This window comes from Uloborus diversus, chromosome 8, assembly GCF_026930045.1.
Source record: "Uloborus diversus isolate 005 chromosome 8, Udiv.v.3.1, whole genome shotgun sequence".
NCBI classification, from domain to species: domain Eukaryota; kingdom Metazoa; phylum Arthropoda; class Arachnida; order Araneae; family Uloboridae; genus Uloborus; species Uloborus diversus.
The window spans coordinates 152,558,288-152,586,282 of record NC_072738.1 but is presented as its reverse complement, the minus strand read 5'-3'; the positions used below and the strand labels follow the sequence as shown (position 1 = coordinate 152,586,282).

Below are 27,995 nucleotides of genomic sequence, written 5' to 3'. Positions count from 1 at the left end.
ATAATTTAGAAATTTTATTTCTCAACAAAACGTTTTTCAATATTTTAAAAATGTTAAAATAAAAGCAACTTTTGAAAGATTTTGTCTCTTCTTTATAACACCTATTTTGTAGTTAACTCCGAATTCGAAAAACCGCGCAAAAGAAAAAATAAAATAAAGATTTTTACTTGGTTTCTAGTGACTTAACTTGCACCTAAATGCTTACCTTAACATTAAATAAGAGTAATTTTTTGCATAACACAAATTGAACAAAAAGTTTAACTCGCAGTAAAAATGTTAGTTAAAAACTTGATCCCAAAGTTCCAAGATATTTTATGCGATAAAAAAGGTTTTTAGTTCAACCTGAATATTAAAAAATGCATACACTTTTTCACTTCTTCGGGATTGCCAACTGCTCCGCATTTTGCGGAGTTGGTCCACAAAAAAAGCGAAACTCCGCTGCTCTGCAAAAAAATTTTGCTCCGCATTCCCTGGCCGTCTGTTTTCAAGCATGGCAAAGTGTTTAAATCTGTTTTTTATTTTTATGCTAGTGCTTAAAATGATTATCAAAGCTCAAAAACAATTTTAGATACGTGGTTTAGAATTTTTTTATTGAATTTATGCAATATATGAAGCTGCTCCGCAAAACTTCAAAATGCTCCTCAAGCTATTTCTCCAATTTAGGTTACCCTGCTTACACCATTATTTTAATTTTTGTTAGTAATTTTGAGCCTTTTTTTAATATGCTATAATATTACATATATTTTTAATACATTATAATAATTTTTCATTTTTTTTTTGTTCATGTGGCAAAGTGTGAAAAATGAAATATTTTTTATTTTATTGTAAAAAGTATTTTTGATCAAATGAATCAGTAAATAAAATTTTGAATGATTAAATGAAAAGAAAACGGAACAATAAACGAATAATTGAATTAATTAATTACTTAATCTATGAAGAAAAATAAATGAGTGAGTAAAATAGTGAATGAAAAAGAAAATAAGAGAATGAATTAATAAATAAGTGAATTACTAAAGGAAGGAATGCAAATGAGTTATTTAATACATAAAAACGTACGTGTTTTAGTAAATGACTGAGGAGTAAACGAAATAAACTATTTCACTCTGCCCCATCCACTTTGCCTCGCATGTACTCGACTACTTGAACAAAATATTTAAAACACAAATAAGCTTAATCATTAACTAAATTAATATTGCACTGCATAATAGGTCTCAATTAATGCTTAAGACGTTAATAAAAGGAACTTTATCATTTTATAATACAAAAAATAAATTTTTACTTTCATATGCTTTATATTATCATATGCTTTAATATTCGGCCGTATTTTTTCCTGACTGGAATAGACTCGATGAGCAACTACAAAATATAATGTGCAACTGTTAAAATATAACCAGATAGTGGCAGTAAACACAGAGTAAATATTTTACCTTTTCACTTTGCCCCACATGTCCTACTAAAAGTACACTATCTTAAAAATCAATGTTTTGCAAATAGTGCTTTATGGCATTAAAACAAAAAATTTAGTTCAAGATTTTGTTTACACATATGCAAATGTCAGAAGGATTTCTGAAACTTTAAATGTCAAGAAATGCGTAGGAAATAAGTGATTTATTTTTCGTGGTATAGGAATAGTTCTTGCAATTAGCCTGAAATTTTAGTGTTTGAAGGAAAACAAGAAGTACCATCTAGAACTAAACGAGCCTACTTTCTCGTATCTCCTTACTACTTTCTAGTACCTGATCAATTATCTCAAAAATAGCTAAAATCGCAAATTGTTCCAAACATAATTTTTTTATATTTTAAGCTGATTTCTAGGAATAAAATATGCCTCACTCATCTAAAAAATTAGATGCGAAAAAAAAATAAATAAATAAACAAACAAACAAAATAGCAGCACCTTTTAAACAAAACAGCTAATACACTTTTATCAATTAAAAAAAAATCTTTAACCTCTTTCAAAACGAAAAAATAATAATTAAAGAAAATAAGCTCATTAAAATAAATACATCATATCAAAAAAAAAAAAAAAAAAAAAATCGTTTCTTTTTCCTGTGTTGACAAAAATAATTTTTTAAAATGAATTAATGCACTTACCAAAATAAATAAAAACAGTAAAATGTCAACTTAAAAAAATAAATTTCATTGTCAAAAAAAAAAAAAAAAAATCGTCTGCGCATATTTTTATGTAGAAACATAAATGACTTCAAGTTTATTCACCGAAAACTGAATACCTAAATTAAAACTTTAGAGTGAAAATAAAGACAAGTCATATTAACAATAATTATTTCACAGTTAAAACCATGGCTGCGGAGTCGGAGTCTATCTCATTTTGGGATGTCGAAGTCGGAGTCGAAAATCCAAGAATCGGAGTCAGTCATTTTTCTCCGTGTATAAATTTTTGCCAAAGCTACGAAGCCAGAGTCGAAGTCAGGGAGTGGAATCCGACTAATTGACGGGCACAGGAGTCGGAGTCAGGTGCCCCTAAATTCTCGGAGTCGGAGTCAGGAGTTTGTCGAGCTATTTCCAACTAATTTGCTTGAAGTAAATCCGCCTTCAAGTACGGAATCTACATTGACTTTCAGTTTCCCCGTAGGCGCTAATGTTAAGGGATTTTAATTGTTCAAAATTGAACGGAAAATTATTCAAATCAAAACGATATTTTATATATAAGTTTTTCATCAAAGTTTGTTTGAAGCAAATTCGCCTCACTATTAGGAATTGCCTTGAATTTCCCCGTATGCACTAATATTAAGTTTTTTTGAACTGTTCAAAATTGAACAAAAAATAGTTCAAATCAAAAAGTGAAATATAGGAATGAGGAGCACCGCCGAGATCTTTCGAACAAAAAAAAAAAAAAATGTTCGAATCGGACTATTCACTCAAAAGTTGTTAGAGGGGGGGGGGCAGACAGACAGACCGACAGACATTTTCCCCCATCTCAATACCCTACTTTCCAATATTTAATTTTTCGATATTTATTTAATTATTTTCTTCATTTTTGACTTTTTTTTGTTTTGTTGTTTGTAATATTTTCAAGATGCATTAAGCCTTCTTTCATGTTTTTTTCTTCTTTCTCTGACTTTTACTGGGAAAGTAGGCTAAAAATGGACGATTATTGATTATTAAAAAACAAAGATTTAGTGTTAGGTTGGCTGAATACCGTTATCCTTTTTAAACGACAAAATAAAGCAACGAATTTAGTTCTAAGTTTTGTTTACGAATCGGTAATTGTCAGAATGATTACTGCAATTTTAAATGTGAACTTTAAATGTCAAACGTAAGAAAAAAACGATATCTTTTCGTGGTGCAGGTACAATTAGTGTTTAAATTAGCGTTTAGCTTAGGTTTAAATATTTGAAGTAAAATAATTGACAATTTGTGATTAGTCAAAAAAAAGAAAAAAGGTTTGGTGTTGTCTGAATATCGTTATTCCTTTTAACGACAAAATAAAGCAGCGAATTTAGTCTAAAGTTTTTTTTACCAATTGGCAACAGTCTGAATGATTTGTAAAACTTTAAATGTCAGGAAATTGCGTAGGAAAAACAAAAAGATATATTTTTCGTGCTATACATATAGTTAGTGCTTAAGTTTGCGTTTAGTTTAAAATTTTAATATTTGAAGGAAAAGAATGAACGCAATTTGTGATTGATTAAAAACACAAAGGTTTGGTGTTAAGTTCGTCTTAATAAATCTACTATGTTTTTTTCATGACAAAATAATTGAAGCTAGCTGTTAATAAACAATTAAAGAAATGCATTCGAAGCACATTGTCGGAATCACCTACCTTTTCAAAGGTTATTTATGCAGTAATTTTTTTTAGAGCATAGAAATAATGTAATGAATTATATTTTTTTCATCAATTTATTAGCCATGCTTCTAGCAGTATTATATTGGAAAGGGAAAGCAGCAGCGAAAATACTATGTGGAGATACTATCCCTTTTCCATGCGATTCAATTATATCAAGATGCATACTTAAGATGTACGCTTAAAAGTGGATTTTTTTATCAGTGTATTTTTTCTGCACTTGGCTATGCCAAGAGGATGTTAAATTAAGACGAGATTATTGAATTTTCTGTATATGCTCTCTTGGGGAAAAAAGTAGTAATTTTTTATATAAAAGTCCTAAACAGATTATTTTACATCCAAAATAAAGAATACGATCACTTATTCTACGCTTGCAGTGACTCGCTTTCATTACATATATTTAATACTTTAAGAAGATTTGACTTTGAAAAATGAAACAAGTAATTGTATTATTAGTTACGGTATATTTTTAAAGCTTTGAAAAATAACATTTAAAGGCAGAATCAGAGTGTTTTCTCAACCGAAAAAAAAAAGTGCTGTAGCATTTTTGCTGCTTTTTGAGATTACTGAGTAAAAAATTAAGAAGTCTGTAAACTTTGCGTCGCCAATTTCAAGTGAAGCCGTTGCGTTATATACCAGTTAAAGCAATATATGAAGCGTACATTTAAGCGAATTACTCAGGTATTTACTTACGCTAGTTTTTGCTTTTAATTGGCTACTGAATGTATATTTCTTGGAAAGGTACGCAAATTATTCAGTTCACTGCGCTAGATTTATTACTTCCGTTTTTACAGACACTAAATGCATGAATTAAAGATACGGTTAATTTGGTATTTCAATGATGTTTGAAAGGGTGTTGGTTGAGTAAAGATTCCGCAGTTAATAATGCACGAACTAGAAAAATCCCTAGCTTATTCGCACTAACCCCGAAATCGCATAGTGCATATCAGCTTGAAAAATCTTAATAAAATCAATTAAATTGAACGGCAAAAACTGTTATTACACGGTAAAAAATTCCGAAATGTTATTGAGTATATCCGTGTCACGTTTCGCGATTTCAACGGTTTTTATCCACTTCCGGGAAATATCAAGAATCATTGCCAAAAAGTTTCCTGAATTGCTACAAGTTGTCCTAATGCAGACTTGTCTCTGTTGTAAAAAATATGTTTAGCTACTAGTTTAAAGATTAACTGAGAGTATTTATAAGGCGTATCGGCTTCAGCTCGGTTACGGTACGTCCGTGCCAATCAAACTCCCAAAGGGAGCGAATCAGTACGGGCTACTTAGCTTTGCCAGTAATTGCAATCAAGTGAGATATTTACTTGCAGTTCAGTCTTAGTTTTGACCATGTTTGCTATACTGCTTTTGAACTGTCTTGATAACTCAGGAAGGTGCCCAACTGCTATATTATCCCTGCCAAAGATTAAACTGAAATTCCAGAGACGCGACTGACTTTAAACGGAAAGATTTCTGGATTTTTCAGGAAGGTTACTGAATTTTAGCGAAAAAGGTTCCTGGTTTTTGCGAGATATGTTACTGGTAGAAATTGGGCACATCAGCTGCCTATTAATTTCCAGGAACGTATATGAATCGTTTTCACGGTGTAAAAATTGCGTGAGGTTAAGGTTTAGTTTCGAGAAAACTTTTACCCTGTTTAATTCAAATGATGGCTGTTTTGTGGCAAAAATTACCTTTCCAACTGCATTATATATAGAAATTTTCATTTTCAGAAAAATAGTATTGTATAGTATATACTTTAAACCAAATTTTGCACACCCGCATGAAAACTTTCTAATTCTCTTCCTACACTGTAAAAACAATTCAGAAACGTTCCTGGATAATAAAGGGCGGTTAATGAGCCCAATTTCTGCCAGTACCAGATCTTACAAAAAAAAAAAAAAAAAACAAGAACACGTTTTCCACTAAAATTCTGTAACCTCCTTGCAATTATCCATGAATCTTTATGAAGAATTCAGAAATCTCACCGGTTAAAGCCTGTCATTTCTCTGAAACCTTCAAAAAATATTTAAGTTGGTTAACCTAACAGCTTGGCGTCTTCCTAATTTTCGAAAAAAGCTCAAAAAGCACTATTGCAACTGCTTTCACACCTACGGAATCCAGAGATGTATTCGCTCTCCGTGGGAACTAAGTAAGTCTGGGCAGGCTGCAATTGAACTGAAGCCGATGCATTCAATATATACGCTCAATTAATTTTTAAACTGGGAGTTATTAATATTTTTCACAACAATGAGAAATGTCTGCATTCTTGAACTTGTAGCAATTTAAGAAACAATTTGAGATAGATACTTGATCTTCACTGGAAGTTGCTGAAAACCTGTGAAATCCCGAAACGTTCCACGGAAATAATCAGTAACGTTTCGGATTTTTTTCAGTGTAACTGTTAAAAACAAAAATGCACGGGACATGTGCTTGTGTTATTATTTTTACATTGATTCTTATTTCTTTCCTCCTTTGATCTTTAAATGACAGAAATAAAACAAGTTAATAATGTTAATAAATTTTTGTAATGCCCCTAATTATAGGCATTATAATATTATGCATGTTAAAAATCATGCATGTATTCTGACTTCTCACTGTTGTAACATTTTTAGATATCAGTTTAAAGATTACTTGAGCGTGTTAATTAAGTGTTTCGGTTTCAGTTCGACTGTGCTTTCCGGATTGACTAAGCGCCTGCTGCGATCGAATAAGTGCTCTAGCTTTGCAAAAATTGCTGGCATCAGGGATGGTTGGTACTTTCTCGCAACTGTATCTTGGCTGTATTCATGGTTGCGATAATGCTTTTGGATGTCTTTTGGTAAATCAGAAAGGTTTCAGGCTATTATATAAACCCTATATACCTGAGTTTTCACTGAAGTTTTCAGAGGCATGACTGATTTTAGCGAAGGAGATTTCTGAATTCTGCAGAAAGATTAATGCATAATTTCAGGAAGGTTACTGAATTTTAGCGGAAAACGTTCCTGCTTTTTGCACTAAATGTTACTGACAGAAGGTTTACACATTAGCTACTCATTATATCCCAGGAATGTTTCTGAATTGCTTTTACAGAGCATTTATTTAAGTAGAAATATTTGAAAAATGTAATTAGCGAAAGTTTTGTGCCTAAGACACACGAGTGAGTGATTTCTGAGGCTAAAAAAATGTTATATACACGTTTTGAAATGTTATATAGAGCTGTCATGTGCAGGAAAAAATTTCTGCTTTCCTGAAGAGTGCCCAAAAAGAGTAAAGACACTACATTAATTAAAATCTATCGCAACACAAGCAACAAAACTTTACACAATTAAGTATGACATTAAATTTAACTTACAGGAAACGAAGTGATGTACTTCCAGCAAAAGTTCCATTTTGAATAACTAAAAGCTTGTTTCCATTCAAGTACCTGTAAAAATAACTACAATAAATAAATTGGGTAGCATTATGTTCATTAAACCACATAGATAAATTTTTGGTTCAAAACCCATATTTTTATTATAGATCTTTTCCAGGAAAATGCAGGATGTCCAAAATGTTCCGCTCCATATGGGCTCACAATATAAGTCTTCAGTATTCGTTTAATCCCGTTTAAAAAAAATCCAAAACTCCAGCACCATAAGGGCTAAATTATATGCTTCAATATGGTAAGTGTTCATTTTTTTTTTTTTGAGCAATCACGATTGTTTATTGCTTTCATTTGACTGTTTTGATGTGCTATCATTTTATTTTTTCGCCAGCACCCTCTGCAGCATCACGGTCGACCGGCTCCTCACGATGCTGCTCCTATAGCGAAAACCGTCTCCAGGTTGCGTTCATATAAACACACACGCGCATGAATACACGCACACACAAACACATACACACACATACACAAACACATACACACACACACGCATACGTACAGACACCTACACATACACGCACAAACACATACACACACGCATACATACAGACACCTACACATACACACACAAACACATACACACAACTACCCACATATTCATACATGCCAACAGACACAAACACATATGCCTACACACACATACACACACCCGCCCCCACGCACACAAACTTTCATACACACAACTACCCACACACTCATGCCTGCACACAGACACAAACACACATACCCCCCCCCGTACACACACAAGTACACACGCCTACATACACACACACACACACTCGTGATTGCGAAAAACATAATTTGAATTTAAGATATCAAAATTCAAATTAATTTTTATTTTATTTTTTTTAATTATGGTAAAACTATGGGATGCAGAGCATTGAGGATATTCGGTAGAACGAAATCACTGTCATTCTGTGCTACCTTTTTCTTTGCTCTTTACCTAACAGTGTATAAGAACTAGTTCCTGTAAAGCAAATTCATAATTGTAACTTCTATTCTGAATTGAGATTACTAGGGCCCAATAAAATATAAGAGTGCTTTCTCTAACTTCACTTGGAGCTTTTAGCGCACTTTTCGAACGAGACGCATCCCGGACATATATTATATATGCAATAAAATGCACAGCAATTTCAAAAACTGTACACATATAGGTACTTTAAAAAAGAAACGATTGTGTCATGTTTATAGTGCATAATATACGTATATTGAGTAAGTAGAAAATTTGGAGATACATATCTAATTAAAAATTTTTAAAAAACATTTCTTCCCATTTTGAAAAAATAATTCTATGATTTTGCAACGTGCTTTGCTTTCTAAAGTCTTAAACATATAATTTTGACAATTTTACTTAAGTATTATTCATAAGCTGAAAGTCCAGATACGATTCGAATTTGAGGTTTTGTGGTATGAAGGCAAAACTAAAAACAAGCTTATGTGTGCATCACATGACTTCCTTTTACTCCAGTTTAATGTCATTTCCCCATTACTGGCAATTTTAATGTGATTCAATAGTTTACTCTCTAAGTATCACCACCAGTGGCCAAATTGAAACAAATTTAAAAACAAATCGCAAAATTTGTCGCCAAGTTGGCGACACAACTTAGCGACCAAAAGAGTGGCGATATATCGCCAAGTATCCGCCAAATTATATCACCACTTGAGTTTACATCGAAATTAACAATGATTTCCCCAAAAAAGGGGCAAAAGACCCCTTTAGAAACACCCGAATGCAACCAAAAAAGGAGGTGCACAACTAGACCCTATTAGGAGTCTACGTACCAAATTTCAACTTTTTAGGACTTACTGTTCTTGAGCTATGCGACATATATACGCACATGCATACGTACATACAGACGTCACGAGAAAATTTGTTGTAATTAACTCAAAAGCATTATGGGAATCAGCATTATGGATATTTCGCGTGTGTATACGTTCTTAGGCACTTATCCACGCGTGGTCGAATCGAAAAAAAAAACTCAATATTCATTCGGGGGTGAGTAAAATGGAAATTAAGGTCGATTTTTGAGTGAAAATGTTTTCGAGAATACAAAGGAATGTAATAAAGCTTTAGAAAAGGAAGTAATAAAGCTTTAACTTACGAATTAAACATTCGTGTTAAATTCCTGGAGGGAAAAATTTTAAACGAAATGACGAGCCATTTTCTTGATTTGGATTGTTAGCCTAAATGCTTTTGATCCCCCTCTCCCTAGAGAATGGTTTTATAAAATTTCACATGATTATTGCAAAAGATGCTTTTGTATCAGTATAGTCCATAGAAATGAAGAGAATGTCCCTGAGATTTTCTGACGATTTAAGAAATTGTATATTGAAATTGCATCATTTACAAAGTAAGCGCTTATACATTAGAAACATTGGCTCTCTAAACAATCAACTAACCAGACAGTTTTCTATTGCAGAAAAAGTTCGTGTCTAACAACAAAATTTTTTCATTTTATATTTAGTCTAAAGTATTCCGTTCTGCTGATTAATTTATTGTTTTAATGTACTTTTTCGACAATTTAATAAGATACCTCTTGAAAAACAGTTAAGAGCTTAATGGAACATTCCACGCAAAAAACGGACATTTTGTTCCGCCAATGACAACACATACTAAACAACTGTGTTTTCACGTGTGTATATTGAACATAATAATTTAAATAATTTAAAAATGTTGCTTAAGATATCCCAAACGTGTGTGCAGTTTCTTAAACAAAAAAAAAATTTTCAATATGTTTTGAAAATGAATTAAATGTATGAGCTGTTAAGTGTGAGACAAAATGAAGGCTTTTTCGAGGAATGGTTCAAATGTAAATTCTACATTGAAGTGCGCTCAAGCAAAGAAATATTCAGCGATTGAGCAACAATTGGAAAAAAGCAATTTACGGTTAACTAATATTCTCAAAAGCACGCATTAAATTGCGTGGGAACTTACGGAAGATCAGCTCTAAAACTTTTTATTTCACTTTTGAGTGAACTTTTGCACATCGGACAGAAATTATACAGTTGTTTTGTTTCCGAAATTTTGAAAGTATGTTTTTCTGAAAGATTATGCTTAAAACCATAGGATTCAATATTTTTTTGTAATTTGAAAGTTTAATATTTTAAAGAAATTATTTTAATCGGTGCGCAAATTCAATTTCATTTTTTACGTTTCTGCGCATAACGATTAATCACACACAATTCACAAGTGATTAATTGTCATTCACTGACGCCATTATTGCAGAGCACAATGTTTTGGCATCCGATAAAGATAATTATTGGCGTTAGATAAAGATAAAAATAGTACACTGCCTTGGAAATGTTTGTTGCAGAAATGGGTTTTCGAGATAAATGAAGAAACGCGTATTGGATTCAATACTAACAGGCAAATGTTGAAATTAGGCTTTTTTGCGCTATTTTTCAGACAAAACAAAATAAGCATGTTTGTACAATAAAGCTAGCGTACAATAGATGACAAAAATACAAAAAAGGAAGAAGAAGAAGAATTTGCAGTTCCTGCCCTTTACCTGCCCGCGGCAGTATAATGTTTAATGGCAACCTTTAACAATGCGTAAACATTCATGCGAAACATCTGGCAATGGAGCAGCGCTCCAAATTATATCACTTATGACGTCATAAAGACCACGCCTTTTTCGAAATCAAATACAAAACCGCTCCGAAATCAGACACAAAGAAAATTAAATGACATACTTGGGAAATAAAGTTTTTTTCTCGCTTCATTTTATTTTTGTTTTGCTTATTGTATCGATTTCAGTGACTAAAAGTAGCTCTTTTGACTGAAGGGAACACCCCATTTATGCATGAAAATTAATTTGAAAACTATGTGAATCCTCGCCTATGTTAGAAATTGCTAGCTCAGCAAAAGGCTGAAAATTCAATCTCACAAACTATTTTTATCACATCAACTAAATAACCCCTTATTTTAAACTGCTTGCGTAGTGACCTTATATTATACGTATTTTTGCTAAAAATATTTGCTCATGTCAGTATCAGCTCGATTTATCTTTAAAACTATTTTCAAATGCAAACGCTTATTGGTATCTGATGCGTATAAGACTTGCTTAACCCGTCTCCATTGATTGAAGGCTTTAGAAAATACTTTTGAGATATTTAGAACAGAGAGGAATGAACGATTTGAAAGATGTTTAGAAACTTTAGAAAAATAAAAATGACAAACTTTTATTAGCTTTATTTTACCGAGAATAAACTATGTTTGATAATAAAATTTAATGCTTAATTTCTAAGCAATGCATCGTCACGAAGCGCTTGACTCGATTTAGCTTGTAAGTTGAAACTCAAACATTTCGTAATAGTTGTTGGAAATTGAAATATGCCATGCGTGTGCTGATTTATTTGTTAGTTGAGAAGTTAGCTAGCAATTTTTGAAGGCACATTTATTTGAGTGCTTTGTAGGTAGAACGAAGAAAATATTTATATAGGGGTAAGTAAAAGCTTTCGTACATATTTGAAGAGTTCAAAAATCATCACAGAAGTTTTAATTGCCTATTCATTTGGGTGTACAGAGTGGCAAAAGTAAACATTACCGGTGCATACAGTTTTTCCACATTTAATCTGCAATGCCTCCAGTTTTGCAACCGCTTGTCTTAGAGGCATTGTTCCATTTGAAAAAAATGGTCAAAATAAGATGCAGATAAGATATGAAAAGTTTGAAGAGAGAGAGAAAGGAGGGAGAAAAGCCTAATAAATCAATAAATAAAAACATTGAAGAAATACCAAATCAACTTTTTTATATGGTCCCCAAATCCCTTATACCACATTTAGAGAAATCACAAACGTGAAAAAACAATTCAAACGCAAAATATTTGACATTAGTACCCCCAGTATTCACCGAGATATGAAACGCAGCGTTTTGTGACTAATACCTCTTTACACTAGCAGTCAATCGCTCATTTTTGGGGAAGTATATCGGATAACAATTGAGCCAGTGAAAAGCAAAGGAATGTAAATGAACATCTTAAAGTTTTGAGTAAAACGCATTTAAAATTCAGATCCTAGGTAGGCTTTCATTGATTTTTTTTTTTCTTAAATCACTAGTTACTATCTCTTGCACTAGTACTATCTCTTGCATCAAAACAGAGTAGAGGTTCTCCTACTATTTGTAATGGTTATCTCCAAATTTTTAATTTTGGCACTTACATCCCATTGCTTCTCACTGCCTAATTGTTTGAGAGCGAGCCTCGGGCTTCCTCCGAATACGACGTGCTTCCACACGCTCCGCATTCCATTTGCCATAGCTACAGTGGTGGACAAAATTATAGACTCAATTTTTCTTTATTTTGTTTCAATTACAACATGACTCAGTTTAAATTATTTTCATTGAAGTAAAGATGAATAGTTGAAGAAATAGTTCTAAAATTAGTACATCTTATCAATTAAATTAAAAAATTCATAAAATCAGAAAATTTGCAAATTTTATATTTTATCATTACGTGAAACCTGGACAAAAGTATAAACTCAGAGGTAAAAAATCCAGGATTACGAGAAAGTTTCGTTCGAAAATGTTAATTTACCGCCATAGAATGAATAAATGTTGCCATCAGTGATTGCTAAAAGATTTGTTTTTGGAAATTTATGAGAAACATATAAATGCACCGCTGGACAAAATTATAAACTCATTTTTTTTTTGTTTTTTCATTTTTTCAATTATAATTTAACTCAGTTAAAAAAAATTTGTTCCATTAAAGATAAATAACTCTCTCAGCATGGTAAAGCAGGATTGACATTTCTTAATAGAAGATAGAACGCTGAAGATTACCAATTAATGCTGGAAGATCATCTCTTACCTTTTGCTCATCTGATTTCTGGAGGTAACTGGTTATGTCAGCCAGATAACGAGAGTGTACACACAGCGAAAAGTACAAAAGAATGGTTCAAGCGCTGGGGTATCAAAGTTATCAAATAGCCAGCTCGTAGTTCGGATCTTAATCTGATTGAAAATCTTTGGGGGACCACGGTTCGCAAAGTTTATCATGATCGGAACCAGTAGCAAACCACAGAGAAATTAAAAAGGGCAATACCTTCAGTATGGAACCATATGCCACTGCAGCTGTTGGAAACTCTTGTGAAATCTACAAGCCCAGCCGCATATTCGAGGCAATTCAAAAAACTGGGGGTCCAACTCGTTTTTAAAAGTTTGTAGTTTACACTAATGGCTAGATTTAATGCAGTGTTAATTTTTAAAACATTTCAAATATTGATTTTTTTTTCAATTTATCCACGTTAATAGCAAAATTACATTTTCCTAAATCTATGCTTTTGTTTTACTGAAGTAATTGCAAATGTAACTTAATTAAACTCAAAAAAAATTAAAATTTTGTCAGCTAATAATTGTGTTTATGCAGTATTGTAAGTTTGTAATTTTGTAGTTCAGCATTGGTTCATTTTTGGATATTAAGTGATTAAGTGTTTGAATAAAATTCTACCAAACTTCAGAGTTTCTTACTTTTGAGTTGATACTTTTGTCCAGGTTTTATGTATTATAAAGATATTAAAGTTGAGATGTTTTTAATGAAATTATTTATTTTATAAAGTTTATGAGTTATACTGAATTTAGGACTATTTAGTCAGTTATTTATCTTTACTGGAACAAAAAGTTTTTTAACTAAGTTAAATTATGATTGAAAAAATGATTAAAAAAATGAGTTTATAATTTTGTCCAGCTGTGCATTTATATGTTTCTCATTAATTTCCAAAAACAAAACTTTTAGCAATCACTGATGGCAACATTTATTCATTCTATAGCTTTAAATTAACATTTTGGAACGAAACTTTCTCGTAATCCTGGATTTTTTACCTCTGAGTTTATACTTTTGTCCAGGTTTCACGTAATGATAAAATATTAAATTTGCAAATTTTCTAATTTTATGATTTTTTTAATTTAATTGATAAGATGTACTAATTTTAGAACTATTTCTTCAACTATTCATCTTTACTTCAATGAAAATAATTTAAACTGAGTCATGTTGTAATTGAAACAAAAGAAAAAAAACTTGAGTCTATAATTTTGTCCACCACTGTACAGAAATATAGCAGCTAGAGTCATATTTTATACCAATTCAAAGATCTTGTTGAACCCTTCCCGTAGAGTAGCTGCACACGGATTTTGGACCATCCATTCATTTGCAATCCGTTAATTTCATCTTTGAACATGTCCCCGCCCTGTTTTAGCACATTGTCTGACTGAATAAAGAATTGGAAAACATCGCGGGCCACCTTGATCCATTTCCTGTCATCGCACCACCACGGACGACCTGTCAATGGAAAGCTTATTTTGCAAGCTCCAAGAGGATACTGGTTATTTTGCCCTAGCGCCAGGGGCCTAAACAGAAGGACACCTTAAATTATCGTTGAGACTACCCGGTTTTTGCAGCGCTAGAAACACCCCGTGCGACCTTCGACCCCGCCGTGCAAGCACCCCCGCTCCTGCGGGATCCCTCAACAGCGTAGGAGATGAATGCCAGGGGGACATTTAATGTAAACATCCAGCATCCACAGTGAACGCTCACGCCTCAGCGAACCCAACACCTTCCAGAGGACCACCCGCAGAGTATTTCTGCATTGCGTATCCAAGGGATCTTCCTCACAGTGCATCATTTACTTTCAGTGAACATTGTGTATTCTAATGTGCCCAGAGTGTTAATCCATCTCACACTTCAGAGTCACCATATCAGACTTTTATGGACTTTCCCTCTCCGGCTGACTAGGGAACGTGCTCTAGTTGCCCCGCTACACATTCGTCATTCCTGCTATCATCACCTGAACTGTCGCTCACATGTGGGCTAATTACTGCTCTTCATCCAAGGAACTGTACGTATAAACATTTTAATAGTGATTTATCAACTATCTATGTACATTTTACTGGTTTTACGTAATTATTTTTCACTTTTGGAATTTATTATTATTATTTTTTTATATATATATAATTTTTTTTTATATATATATTTTAATTAACATTCGCTGTATACTGCAAAGTATATCTCCGTACATCTTACTTATTTTGCACAGTTACTTTTCACCAATGTGTTTTATTATACATATATATCTATATTTTAACATTTACTCCTTATAATTACCCTTTTTTTTTTATTTATTTAAGGTGCCTCAAGCAGAGCGACGCTAAAAAATTTTAAATGCATTATGCCTGGATTTCCATTGTTAATTAAAATATTGTAATTAATTTTTTATGCTATATTTTTATGCGTCTTAAAAATTCAAAAACTGTTGAAATGTGATGTAAATATTCATTTTACTCAGAATTAAGAGAGATTTCAGTACTCTTTTTTTTTTTCCCTTGGGCTAAATCATAATCTCAGGAATTATTAGCTTAAATAGTCTTGTCCAATTAGTATACAAAATTAGAAGCTTATTGAATCCTATCAAGTAGACATTCATTCAGCTCAGATTTCAAGACAACATTTTTTTTTTTTTTTGAAGTCACTCCTCTTTTTATTGATTAGCATCCGAAATATTCGTTAAATACTTATCGTTTAAATACGATGGAAAATACACACGAGGTCGTACAAAGGCATTCTCCCCCTCATTGGGTGTTACAGAAACTGGACTCTAAGATGACCTCCTTGGGTAAACTTCCTCACCCAACCTCCCGACCTCCCACCAACAGTACACCACCAACACCCTCACTCTCCTTGCAATCTTCAAATTCCACAGATTTTAGTGAGATTTACATTGGTCCTTTTGAAGACCATTTTCATAAGACCACCCAACCCCCAATAAATTTCATAACATACGAAAACTCAGTAGACGATATATTGGATTTCTTTGACACCATTATCTCGGGCAAGGATCGAAACCGTCACATCTTCTTGAAGATTGGACTACGAGAGCAAGTCAAATCTGCCCTTGCGCTACTACGATTTAAGCTTAAGGATAGCCAACAGAACCAATTAACTTCTTCCCCCACTGGAATTTTGCCCAACGATGCAAATAATGTCATAAACTTACAACCTGAGCTCAATTTGACTGAGAGTAATTCCCAGTGTGACCAACCAGAGATCACGTATACAACAGTTCGCACACAGACAGAGCTAATAGTTGATTCCCCCACCATCCTTTCGCCTTCTCCTCTCCAACCCGTTAAAAATCCTGCCTCTCCCCCCTTTAATGACCCCCCGTCCTATGCTTCGGCAGCCAAAAGAAATGTACACACCATGTTAGTGTACCCCACCGACCCCAATTGCACATCATCTAAAAACCTCAGGAAGCTCTTGGAGAATAACTTCGATCCATTGAAGGACGGTATCAAAGTCTCAAGGGTCAGGTACGTGACTAAAGGGGGAGTGGCTATTGACCTGCCAACACAAAATGATCTTTCCTCTCTACAGGAGAACCTCGCAGAAGTCCCAGTCCTAAAGGACAAAATTAGCGTGCGAGCACCGAGACTCAGATTACCGAGAATAATCCTCTACGGTGTCACACCTGACTTTGACGGCCCAGTCCTACAAGATATCCTCTACAACGATTTTGACATTCCCGAACATGAGGAGGTCTCCCCGTGTTTTAAACTTTCAGGGAAAAACGGCACTAATAACTAGGTTTTCCAGTGTTCCCCAAGCGCCTACCACTTTATTATGTCCTCCCCCAAACTAAGCCTTGCCTGGCGGGTCATCAGCATCCGAGAATTCCTCGGAATTCGACGATGTTATGCCTGCCAGGGCTTTGGCCATGTCGCCTCGGACTGCAACAAGCAACGCAGTTGCTGCTATTGCTCTGAGGACCATGGCAATGAACCTTGCAATGCAACCCGACCATTTTGCACGAATTGCATCAATTCCAATGTAAGCAAACACACAAACTACTTTACCGATCACGCAGCAAACGACTCTAAGTGCCCTTTTTATTTGAATATTGTTAACAAAGTTAGATCCCAAACGAAATATGAATAAAACATATCAAAATGCAAACTCTGAGATTTCCCTTCCATCCACTAGATTGGCAAATTCTTCATCTTTCAACCACTTAAATCTAAAACAATTTTCAACAGTTTCCCCAAATTCATTTACCTCAGTCTCCGCTCCCTCTCTGAAGATTGTTCAGATAAACCTTCAAAGAGCGGCTGCACCTATATCCTTACTTCAACAATTATTACCAGAACAAGAAATTCATGCATTCTTGGCTCAGGAACCATACTTGGTCAAGAAACAAATTTGCAATATCCCTTCCTCCTGGGGCCGAGTCTTGTCAACCAGTGGTCGTGCGGCAATTTTCCTACCCACAGATAAACTTAAAACTATAAGTGCCTTCCAGTCATATGACTTTGTGGCAGTAAAGGTCTCAATGGACACCTCCCCCTTCATTTTGCTTTCAGCATACTCGTCCCCGGCCGAACCAATCGAAGAACTTCTTCTCGAGCTTTCGAGTTTCATTAACTCAATAAATCTCATCCCCATCCTCATCGGAGGGGACTTCAACACCCCTTCTAGAACTTTCGGTTATTCCAGAGACGGGGCAAGGGGAGAGGCCGTCCTTGATTTTGCCGCTACTTTGAATTTAAACATGTTGAACTCTCCCCACTCCCCTCCCACCTTTCAAACAGCACATGGTCATGGTTGGCAAGACCTAACCTTTTCCAAAAATATTTGCAGCAACATTAGCTGGGATGTCAGCAATATCATATCAGCAAGTGATCATAATTATATTTTTATTAATATCGACAGCTCTTTTTCAACCTCACGGTTCATCCGCTATAAAACTTTATATACTACTATACCATTTGAAAAACTGCTCAAAGTTAAACTGCCACAAATAATTGCCCTACTTCCAACCCTGACCACATTTGATGATCTTGATCGATTCACAACAGCTCTCACACTCACTATACTGGACTGTGCAGAGCTAACTTTCAAGAAGAAAAATTTCGCCACACCTTCACCGGCAAAATGGTGGCATACAGGTTTGACTGTTCTAAAAAAGTGTGTCACTGCTGCGAGACGCCGTCTCCAGCGCAACAGGGGTTCCTCACTGGAGAATCAGTTCAAAGTCATTTACAAAAAAGCACTAGCCAAATACAAACGAGCAATACGCCAAGCTAAAACCTCTTCCTGGAAAACCTTCTGCACACACAGCAAAAATGTGTTTGGCAAACCCTACAAAATCTGCTTCGGCAAAGCTTTCTCCCCAACTTATATGCATCAATCATCCGCCACTACTGATACCGAAGATTCTTTTTGTCAAAAGATCCTGAACCATTTTTACCCAGAAGACCAACCAGATCCTCCAGTCGATCCCCCTGTCCCACCCTCAACCTACACTCCTTTTACGAGGGAGGAGGTTGAACATGCAGTTCAGCTCCTCCCTCGCAAGAAAGCACCAGGTAAAGATGGCCTGGACTACATTATATAGACTGCTATTCATCGCACCTTCCCCAATTTCCTTAAAGACTACTTCAACGCCTGCCAAGCACTAGGAACTTTCCCAAAACCTCTCAAAGAGGGAGTATTGATACTTTTCCTGAAAGCAGGTAAGGATCCTTCCCTCTTTACCTCCTTTAGGCCAATAATTCTTCTGCCAGTGCTTTCAAAAATCTTTGAAAGAATCTTACTTTTCCGTCTCCAAAGCCACCTTTCCCTTAACAACCTCCACCACCCAAACCAATTTGGCTTCGTCCCGCGGCGTTCCGTTAATCATGCCTTGGCCGCACTATTTGCAAAAATAGAGGAAGGAATTGCAAGAGGGCATCAAATGGTGCTCATCTCCCTGGACATTGTTTCAGCTTTTGACAATCTACCATGGGATAAGATCATGTATTACCTCGCCGATTCCCACTGCGATGAGGGCATTTTAAATATATATCGCAGTTTCATCTCTCACAGAAAAATTTTCATTCAAACAAGCACAGGCTCATGCTCTATCCAACAGAAAAAAGGTTGTCCGCAAGGTTCCTGTAGTGGACCGGAACTGTGGAATCTCGTCGTGGCTTCACTACTTCGAATTCCATGGCCAGATCACACCCACGTGCAGGCCTTTGCGGACGACATTGCAATTCTCGTTTCAACAAGGCGCACGCATGATCTGCAAACCTTTGCGCGCGACACTCTTTCACTAGTCAACACCTGGCTGCTCGAGCATGGCCTGACTGCTTCCAATTCCAAATCAGCATATATGCACCTTAAAGTCCCAAGGAATCTCAAAAGAGCCCCCACTCTTCTAATGGGAGACTTCCACATCATCAGAAAAAATAACTTAAAATATTTGGGGGTGGTACTCGACAATCGCCTAAAATGGACGGCTCACCTCGACTACCTAAAAACTAAATCAGTAACACTCCTTAGCAAATTTCAAAGATTAGCGGGGGGTAATTGGGGCATCAGTTTTCATCAAAGACGTCTACTTTACAAGGCGGTGGTCGAATCCTCCCTCATGCATGCAGCTGGCCTATGGGGCAATTATCTAGGAGTACGTCTCGTAAATAAAATCCATTCTATCCAACGCCGTTTCCTTCTTGTTCTTACAGGTGCATATTCCACAACCTCACATCAAGCCCTTTACATACTATCTGGGATCCCCCCTTTGGAACTACCAATAAGGCAACATATGTGGTCCTTCAACATTCTAATCAACCAAAAACCAATTCATCTTGACGGAATCGAATTCCAAAGTACGCTCTTTGAAACTGACGCTCCAAAATGGTTCAAATGCTCCTACGAACAACTCGTAGACACTAGCTTCATCCATACTGAAGAGATCCATCCATACTGAAGAGATCCATCCAAACCAACTTTTACCCCGCAGAATCTACACAGATGGTTCAAAAACCATGACTGGTGTGGGCTCCGCGTTTGTTTCCTTTTCGGGTAACACAATTACAAGTTCCTCTTCGGTGAGACTTCGGGAGGGAAACTCTGTCTTCCAAGCAGAACTCTTGGCCATCAAAAATGCAATTGCTTATACGCAAAGCCTTCCTCAATACCCGTTCCAAATTTTCTCTGACAGCCTATCATCTCTATTGGCCCTCAAAAATTCTTTTAGCAAAAATCAATTAGTCCAAACAATTCAAAAACAGGTACTCAGCTCTACTAAAAATTTTAACATCTTTTGGGTTAAAGGCCATTCAAACAACAGAGGGAATGACGAAGCTGATCGTCTTGCCAAATTAGCGGCAGACACTACCGGACTTCAGGAAGACGCGAGTGTCCCATACCCCGCGTCACACCTCAAGAGGCTATTAACGACTCAGCTTTGTATGGATTGGCAATACCGATGGGACAACGCGGAGACGAGCAGAGGATTGCACGATATGCTACCAACAATCAAACTCTACCCGCGCGTCTCACACCGTTGCCACACCATTTTCTCAACAGGTCACGGCCCATTTCCTTCATATTTGAATAGATTTAACATTATCGACTCTCCTCTCTGCTCTTGCGGAGAAATAGGGGACAGCCTCCATTACATCTTTGACTGCCCACTGACAGAAGCCCACCATCTCCGCTGTCCTCCGGGCACATCCCATCAACAACGCCTGAAGCAGGCACTTAAACTGCGGCATAGCACCGCGCGTCTTAACGCAATCTTCCATTCTTTATCAACCGAGGGTTACCTGTACCAGAGCTCAATTTAATTTCTTTTACCCATGCATTTCTATTTACCCACAGCTTTAGTATCTAATGGTTGCCTCTTTAGACATTCTGTCCTTCTGCATGTCTCCTATTACATTGTACAATCTAATGATTGTTGGCTTTGTTTTTGGTGAATGTAGCTGAGTGTATTGTCTGTTTGTGTCACTTTGTTGATTTGCTACCACTATTCAATGGTGTATAGCTGTGTACCCTGTGTAATGTGTGTATATATATATATATCTATATCTATATGTATGTTTGTATATGTGTGTGTATGTTTTATTATTATTATTATTATTATTATTATTATTAATCTTTATGTGAGTTTAAAATTGTGTAAGCAAATATTCCTGTCTGTCGGAATATGATTTCATGTATTGCATGCATTATGTACGACATATACAATGTATCAACTCACCGATTAACACAGCTGTCTCCAGGGCCCCATCCAACCGTTTAAACCACACATAGTGGTAGGTACGGGGGACCCTGGAGTGTTATGTTATGTTATGCCTAATTGTTTAGAATTTTAAATTGTCTTACACTGTAAAAAAATTCCAAAACGTTACTGAGTATTTCCGTGTCACGTTTCACGATTTCCATATTTTTTATCCACTTCCTGGAAATGTCAAGTATCATTGTCAAAACGTTTCCTGAATTGCTACAAGTTGTCCGAATGCAGACTTCTCTCTGTTGTAAAAAATAAATTTACTACTAGTTTAAAGGTTAACTGAGAGTATTTATAAAGCGTATCGACTTCAGTTCGGTTACGGCACGACCATGCCGATTAAACTCCCAAATTGAGCGAATCAGTATGGACTAAGCAGCTTTGCCAGAATTGCACTCAAGTAAGTGTTTTTGTTTGTATGCATGATTTTTTTGCCTTATTCTTTTTAAATTAATTTTTAAAGTCCTGTGGATATTCTGGTATTCTGGCACACATAGAAAGAAATGAGAATCCAAGAAGCATTACTAAACGTCAGAAATTAATGTAAATTTCGTAATTCGTAGTTCTAAGCAGCCATTTCCACTATGTTGAATTCGATATTTATGAATTCTTGATGGAACTACATTTTTTTCGTGTGGCCATAACATTGACAATTAATGCTAGATAATTTAATTATATGACATTAAGAATTATTATCAAACTAGCTGCGTTGCCCGGCTTTGCCCGGTCTACCTTAAAAATAAAAATTGTGTCAAGTAACGTATATTCAACAATTAGGCATAAAAAATTAATAAAAAAAACATGATTTCTCTTCCAAACAATGACGACAGATATTGAAATACTTTTAAGAAATTGAATCCTGAAAGATGGAGTTAAAATACGTAACTATGGAAACACAAAATAAAATAAGTTTAAGGAATTAAAACGCGAAAGAAAATGATTCACAATTTGAATGGAATCGAGATTTATTAAACTTGATTTAAAAAGACTCGTAACTTTTTTTCCTTTCGAGATAAAAGCTTATTTTTTCAACCATAGGTCGAGTTAGATCTGGAGTAAAAAAGGTCGCTTTTTCCAATGGCGTCAAAAAGAAAGCAGTGGGAGAATTCCTTCACTTTTTATTGATTTATTTAATGAAGAAAGTAGTGCCTAAATTTCAGCATTTCATTTTCTAAAAAAAATTCGAGCTAAAAACGCAAATAACTCCCGCCATAATAAAGTTAGAGCATTGAAACAAATTGCGTAGAACGCGGAAAATTCTACCATTTCTAACGATATGTAATATTAATATGTGCAAGTAATTTTTCATCCCCATATTTGAGAATTTCTGTGAAAATTGGACGCAAGTTGGAATAAAAAAAAGAACTATTCATCGAATTTTATTCGAACTGGTCTGCAAACCTTTTCAGGACTTAAAGGAACAAACTGAAAATTTCATCGAGATCAGCCGGGTAGTTCTCGAGTTTTGCGAGTTCAAACACACAGACGCTTTTTGGGGACTTCACTTTATACTATGTAGAGAAGAAGATGATACTTCTTTGCCTTGCTTGGCTAGCCTAATTGTTTTGCATTTGTAGCTGAGTTGTTTTTCTCAAATTGCCAAATCGGTTTATTAAAAATTTTTCTGTTTCGTATATTTCTAATTTCTGAATCTAATTTCTGATTTAATTCTGTCATGCTATGCAAATCATCAACAAAATTCTTACGGATACATGGTGGTAGTTTTTTTTAATTGATCTACCATTATTTCTTTTTACTTATTGAATTATGTAATCTTTCTACCATTTTATTCCACTCATGATAAAAATTTAAAATGGTTTAATTCACATGTGAAATCTCGCCAAAGGTTCTTTGCTCGCACAATACCAAAACTATAACCCTAAACAAATCTTTGGTGAAACTCTTCAGTTGAGAATGAAAGCAATAAAGTAAAATTGGCACACTATTTTGGCGATGAAAATACTCGGCTTTTGTTTTTGCTTCAAATTTCTTTCTCGGTTAAACAATTTTCATTTCGTTCTACGATAATATATTCAAGAAAATATTTTTAATACTGTTCATTCCAACCAAATGCTGCAGTAAAATAAGGTTAGTTAAATTAATCATTTTTAAACTAAGCGGAGATGAAAGTCCGAAAGAAAAAAAAACCATATTCTTACAAATTCACACAAAACAATAAAAAATTTTTATCTGGTATAACGTTGTCCTCTTTAAAAAAAAAAAAAAGCTTCGAACAGCATATTTGTTTTTAATTTCGTGCAAATGCGTGTTAATCCAAAGTTTTCTTGTGTTTAGGATTTCGCCATTTACGACAGTCAACTCACATTTTAGAGGAAAATAATGAAAACTAACAATCTTTTGAGAAGCTCGAGAATACCATTACGGGCTAAAACAATTTCTGTTGCTGAAAGCAGTCTAAGACACACGAATGCGTCAATAAATACTCATAAACAAACTGCCTATGTTTACTAACAGACACACGTGGAAAGCGATGTTTTACCCTTTTCTTTAATTGTGTAAATCACCGCCAGGTAGCGTCAGGGCCGATCCTAGGGTGTCGGCCGCCCGTGTGCAAAGATCTAATGAGCCGCCCCTCAATAGTAATTTGCATATTTTGACTAATCTTTTACGTCCATATAAATATTTCTTCAAATTTCTATATCAAGTTCTAATTTAAAAAAGAAAAAAAAACAAGAATGATGAACTTATAAAAAGGAAGAAAAGTTTTATAGTAATAAACTCCTAAGGTACAATTTATATCTTTGAAGAAAGTAACACATACCAAAATTTACTAGTCGTAAAAACGCATTTTATTGTCTATCTTCGGTGACATCAGAGAAAGGACGGAGGAGGGGGAATCAGGGGAGAGGGGATTGCTCCCAGAAAATTATCAAAATTGGCGTACGAAAAATAGTTTTAGTAATCTTTGGTTGTGTTTCGTTGCAAAGAGAAAAGAGTCGGGTATATTCAAAGTGCATGGAGAAATTTTCGAAATTGACGTCAAATATCGCAATTTTAGGAACTTTTTCGAGACTTCATTTGAAAAGTAATGTTGGAGTTCTCTCCAAAAATTCCTTTAAAATTGAAATCAATTCGAAGCTATTTTTTGTGACCGTAGCTTAGGAAAGATCGGCGCTCTTCCCGAAAATTTTCCGAAACTGAAGTTTTAAACCAGCAGTTTTGTGTTATCTTTGTTGACGTTGCTAGAGGGAGGGAGATTCAATCACCTCCTATCGAAAGTTTTCGAAATTGAAGTTTAAAACGCAAATTTAGGCTGTTTTTGGTGACGGTAGGGGATTTGGCGACTTTCCTCCGGTAATTTCTCGGCACTATTGTTTCAAAAACCCATTTTTGGCAATATTTGAAAACGATTGGGAAACGTGAAAATATTCCTATCCGAAATATTTTTCGGAACTAAAATCCATTTTAGGCAATTTTTGGGAAGGAAGGGTTTTGATGCTCCCAAGTGGATATTTCTAAGAGCACAATTATATGGATGATATTAAAACTGGGAAGCTTCGGCGGATCTTTCGGATATTTTTCGATATTAATGTCTGAAAAACACAACTATAGACTTTTGTGCATCACACTTCGACGATTGATGGGTATATGCCGTAGCGCCGTAAAAAGTAACATAAGCCATGCCGTTCTCCTCCAGAGTTTTTTAAAAAATCGTATTTTACGCATTGTTTGATAACGATGAGACAAAGAGCGGGCGGGGGTTCAGTGTGCTCTCACGAACTGTTTTTTGAAACTGAGACAATTTCAAACTGAGGGGGTGGGATTAGGGGCCTTTCTAAAGACGCTAATTGAGACTATCTTTGGTAGTAATGTTTGGGAAGGGATTTCGGGGCCCTCCATCGGAAAAATTTCGAAAAAGAAATGCGAAAAATGTCATTAAGCAATTTTTGATGACATTAAGAAGGGCTGTCCTCTGAAAACACATTTTGGATTTTAAAGCCAATATTTTCAGGCTATGTTTGATTAAGCTAAGGTGGTAGGTGTGAATCAGAGATTTAATTGGGTCCTTAAGATCAGTGGTTCAAACAGCAAAATTTTCCGAAATTAAAGTCCTAAAAACGCAACTTTAAGCCTTCTTTAGTCTCATCAAGGAGGTCATGGCATCTTTTTGGATCTTCGTTTTGGAGCTACGTTTAAATTTAGTACCCGGGGCAAGAGCCCTGTTCTGAAACTGAGAAGTTCATTCGTGATTTTAATTCGAAAAAAATGCTGTAAAAGGGGAAAATTACAAAATTTTAGTTTGTCATTCATATATGTTTGACTCTCAGGGGAGTCGCAATTTTCCACTGTCTCTCCACGCATCCGCGATGGTTGAAAACAGAATTAGTTGTTTGAAATGCTTGCGAGAGTATCTAATCAGTATAGCTTTTTAAAAATATAATGTAAAAAATATGTCTTCATTGTTTAGGTCTCTAAAAGCTTTGGGGGTAAACATTAGTGGCCGCCCTGGGCTCTGAGTGTTCCTTTTAGAAGGCTCCCTTTCATGCTTCAGGAGAGGGCCATTTCCCTCATCTCCCCTCCCCTGTATCCATGCATGATTACCGGTTCTGTCACAAATTTTGCAGCCAAATGAAGCATGTGCGTAAAGAGTAGATATTAATGGACAAATGAACCAACATCGGCACTTACCCTGATAATTAAACATTTAAAATTCAGCATATTTATTTGACTTATTATAAGTTATCTTGTGAGAAATTCTTGAGGAATTATTGCTTGATTACAAGAACTATATGATGCGGCCTGTGGCCGCCCCTTGCTTTGGCCGCCCTTGTGCGGTGCACACGCTGCACACCTGCTAGGTTCGGCCCTGGGTAGCGTATTTAAGCACTGCAGTTGCGAATTGTACGAGATTATTGTTAATTCTTTTTGAAAGCGTTTAAAGTGTTATTTAATTGGAAAATAATATACATTAGCTGATTAGTTTGAAAGTTGCTACTTCTGTATTTGTTCGTTTATTTATTTTTTTCCAGAAATCAGCTTAAAATGTTAATATGTTATGTTTGAAAAATTTGCAATTTTAGCTTATTTTGGGAATATTGATCACATACTAGAAAGTCGATATTGATAAACGGGAAAAGAGGCTCGTTTAGTTCTAGTCGGAACTTCTTGTAAATTCGGAATTAATTCAAACTTTTTAAATCAAATTTCAGATTTGTCATTTTCGGAAAATACATTTACATTAAAAAACAAAATTATGAGTTGATTTGGACAGAAAATGTTACGCATGAACAAGTTATTCAGCTAAAGAATTTCTGATATAGAATTTGGATTTATTAAATTTCGGTAGACACAACGAAAGAAGTCGGATGTTTGTTTATTTATCCTCAGCCACCATCAGGACGATAAAGATTTAAACAAATATGCTGGCTGACTCGGAAGAAAAGTTGAAGAGTTTTGTATGATACAGAACTCGCTTGCTATTTATTACTTTGAATGCTTTCTTTCTTCAAATCGCGTAGGTTTCAATGATCGGGAACTTTTATGGTATCTACCTTTGAGAATGCGAAGACAAAATAAAATAAAATACCTTATGCCTTTTCTTCAAAGTAGAATGAATATTTGTAAATCAATAAGGCATCAGGTAAACAATTTTCCTTTTGCTATAATAGTCTTCTAATGATTTCCATGATAAAAAATGCTGTTGACAAAAAAAGAAAAATTAATTTGAATTTTGACATTTTGAATTCAAATTATGTTTTTCGCAATCACGAGTGTGTGTGTATGTAGGCGGGTGTGTTTGTGTGTTTATATGGGGGGGGGGGTATGTTTGCTTGTGTGTGGGCGGTTTGTGTATGTGAGTGTAGGCATATGTGTGTGTGGGGGGGGTAGTTATGCGTATGTGTGTGTAGACATATGTGTTTGTGTCTGTGTGCAGGCATAAGTGTGTGGGTAGTTGTGTGTAGGTGTGTGTGTAGGTGTCTGTATGTATGCGTGGGTGTGTATGTATGTGTTTGTGTATGTGTGTAGGTGTATGTATGTGTGTCTATGTGTTTGTTTGTACGTGCGTGTATGTATGCGTGTAAGTGTAGGATACTGACGCAACCTGGAGACGGCTTTCGCTAGAGGAGCAGCATCGTGAGGAGCCGGTCGACGGTGATGCTGCAGAGGGTGCTTGTGGGAAAATAAAATGATAGCACATCAAAACAGTCAAGTGAAAGCAATAAGCAATCGTGATTGCTCAAAAAAAGGCAATTCAGAGTATTTCCGAACCATAGTTCTTATTTTAAACCTCCCAACTTTTTTGAAATAGTTTTATTGTATTTGTTAATGAAAAAGGAACTTAACACTCCTCAACTCGTGGATAGTTATCCAAATTAAAGAAGTATTTTTTTTTATAAAATCCATTACTAAAATTTTAGCCAAATATAAAGTGATCCTGCTATTCAGTATAATGTTTAACCACGTCAGAAAAGGGGAGGCAAAATAAAGCATTTTAATAAAAGTAGTTCAACTTCAAGCTGTTTCTAAATGCTTAAAAAGAACCCCATTGTACACTATAAAAAATTCTGAAACTTAACTGATTATTTCCGTCTAACGTTTCGGGATTTCAGTATTTTGTATCCACTTCCTGGAAAAATCAAGAAGCACTGTCAAAACGTTTCCTGAATTGCTACATGTTGCAATAATGCAGACTCCTCACTGTTGTGAAAAATATTTTTAGCTCCCAGTTTAAAGATTAACTGAGCCTATTTATAAAGTGTATCGGGTTTAGTTCGATGTCGG

The 27,995-nt window shown here is 35.2% G+C and overlaps 1 protein-coding gene across 1 annotated transcript in view; it reads right to left on the bottom strand.

Annotated features, from left to right (window-relative positions):
* LOC129228688 (slit homolog 2 protein-like) overlaps positions 1-27,995 on the bottom strand; it is a 230,792-nt gene that overhangs the window by 32,389 nt on the left and 170,408 nt on the right. Inside the window, exon 7 of the mRNA XM_054863371.1 lies at positions 7,137-7,208. Within this exon, the coding sequence (XP_054719346.1) occupies positions 7,137-7,208 (72 nt within the window). The remainder of the gene's footprint in view (positions 1-7,136; positions 7,209-27,995) is intronic.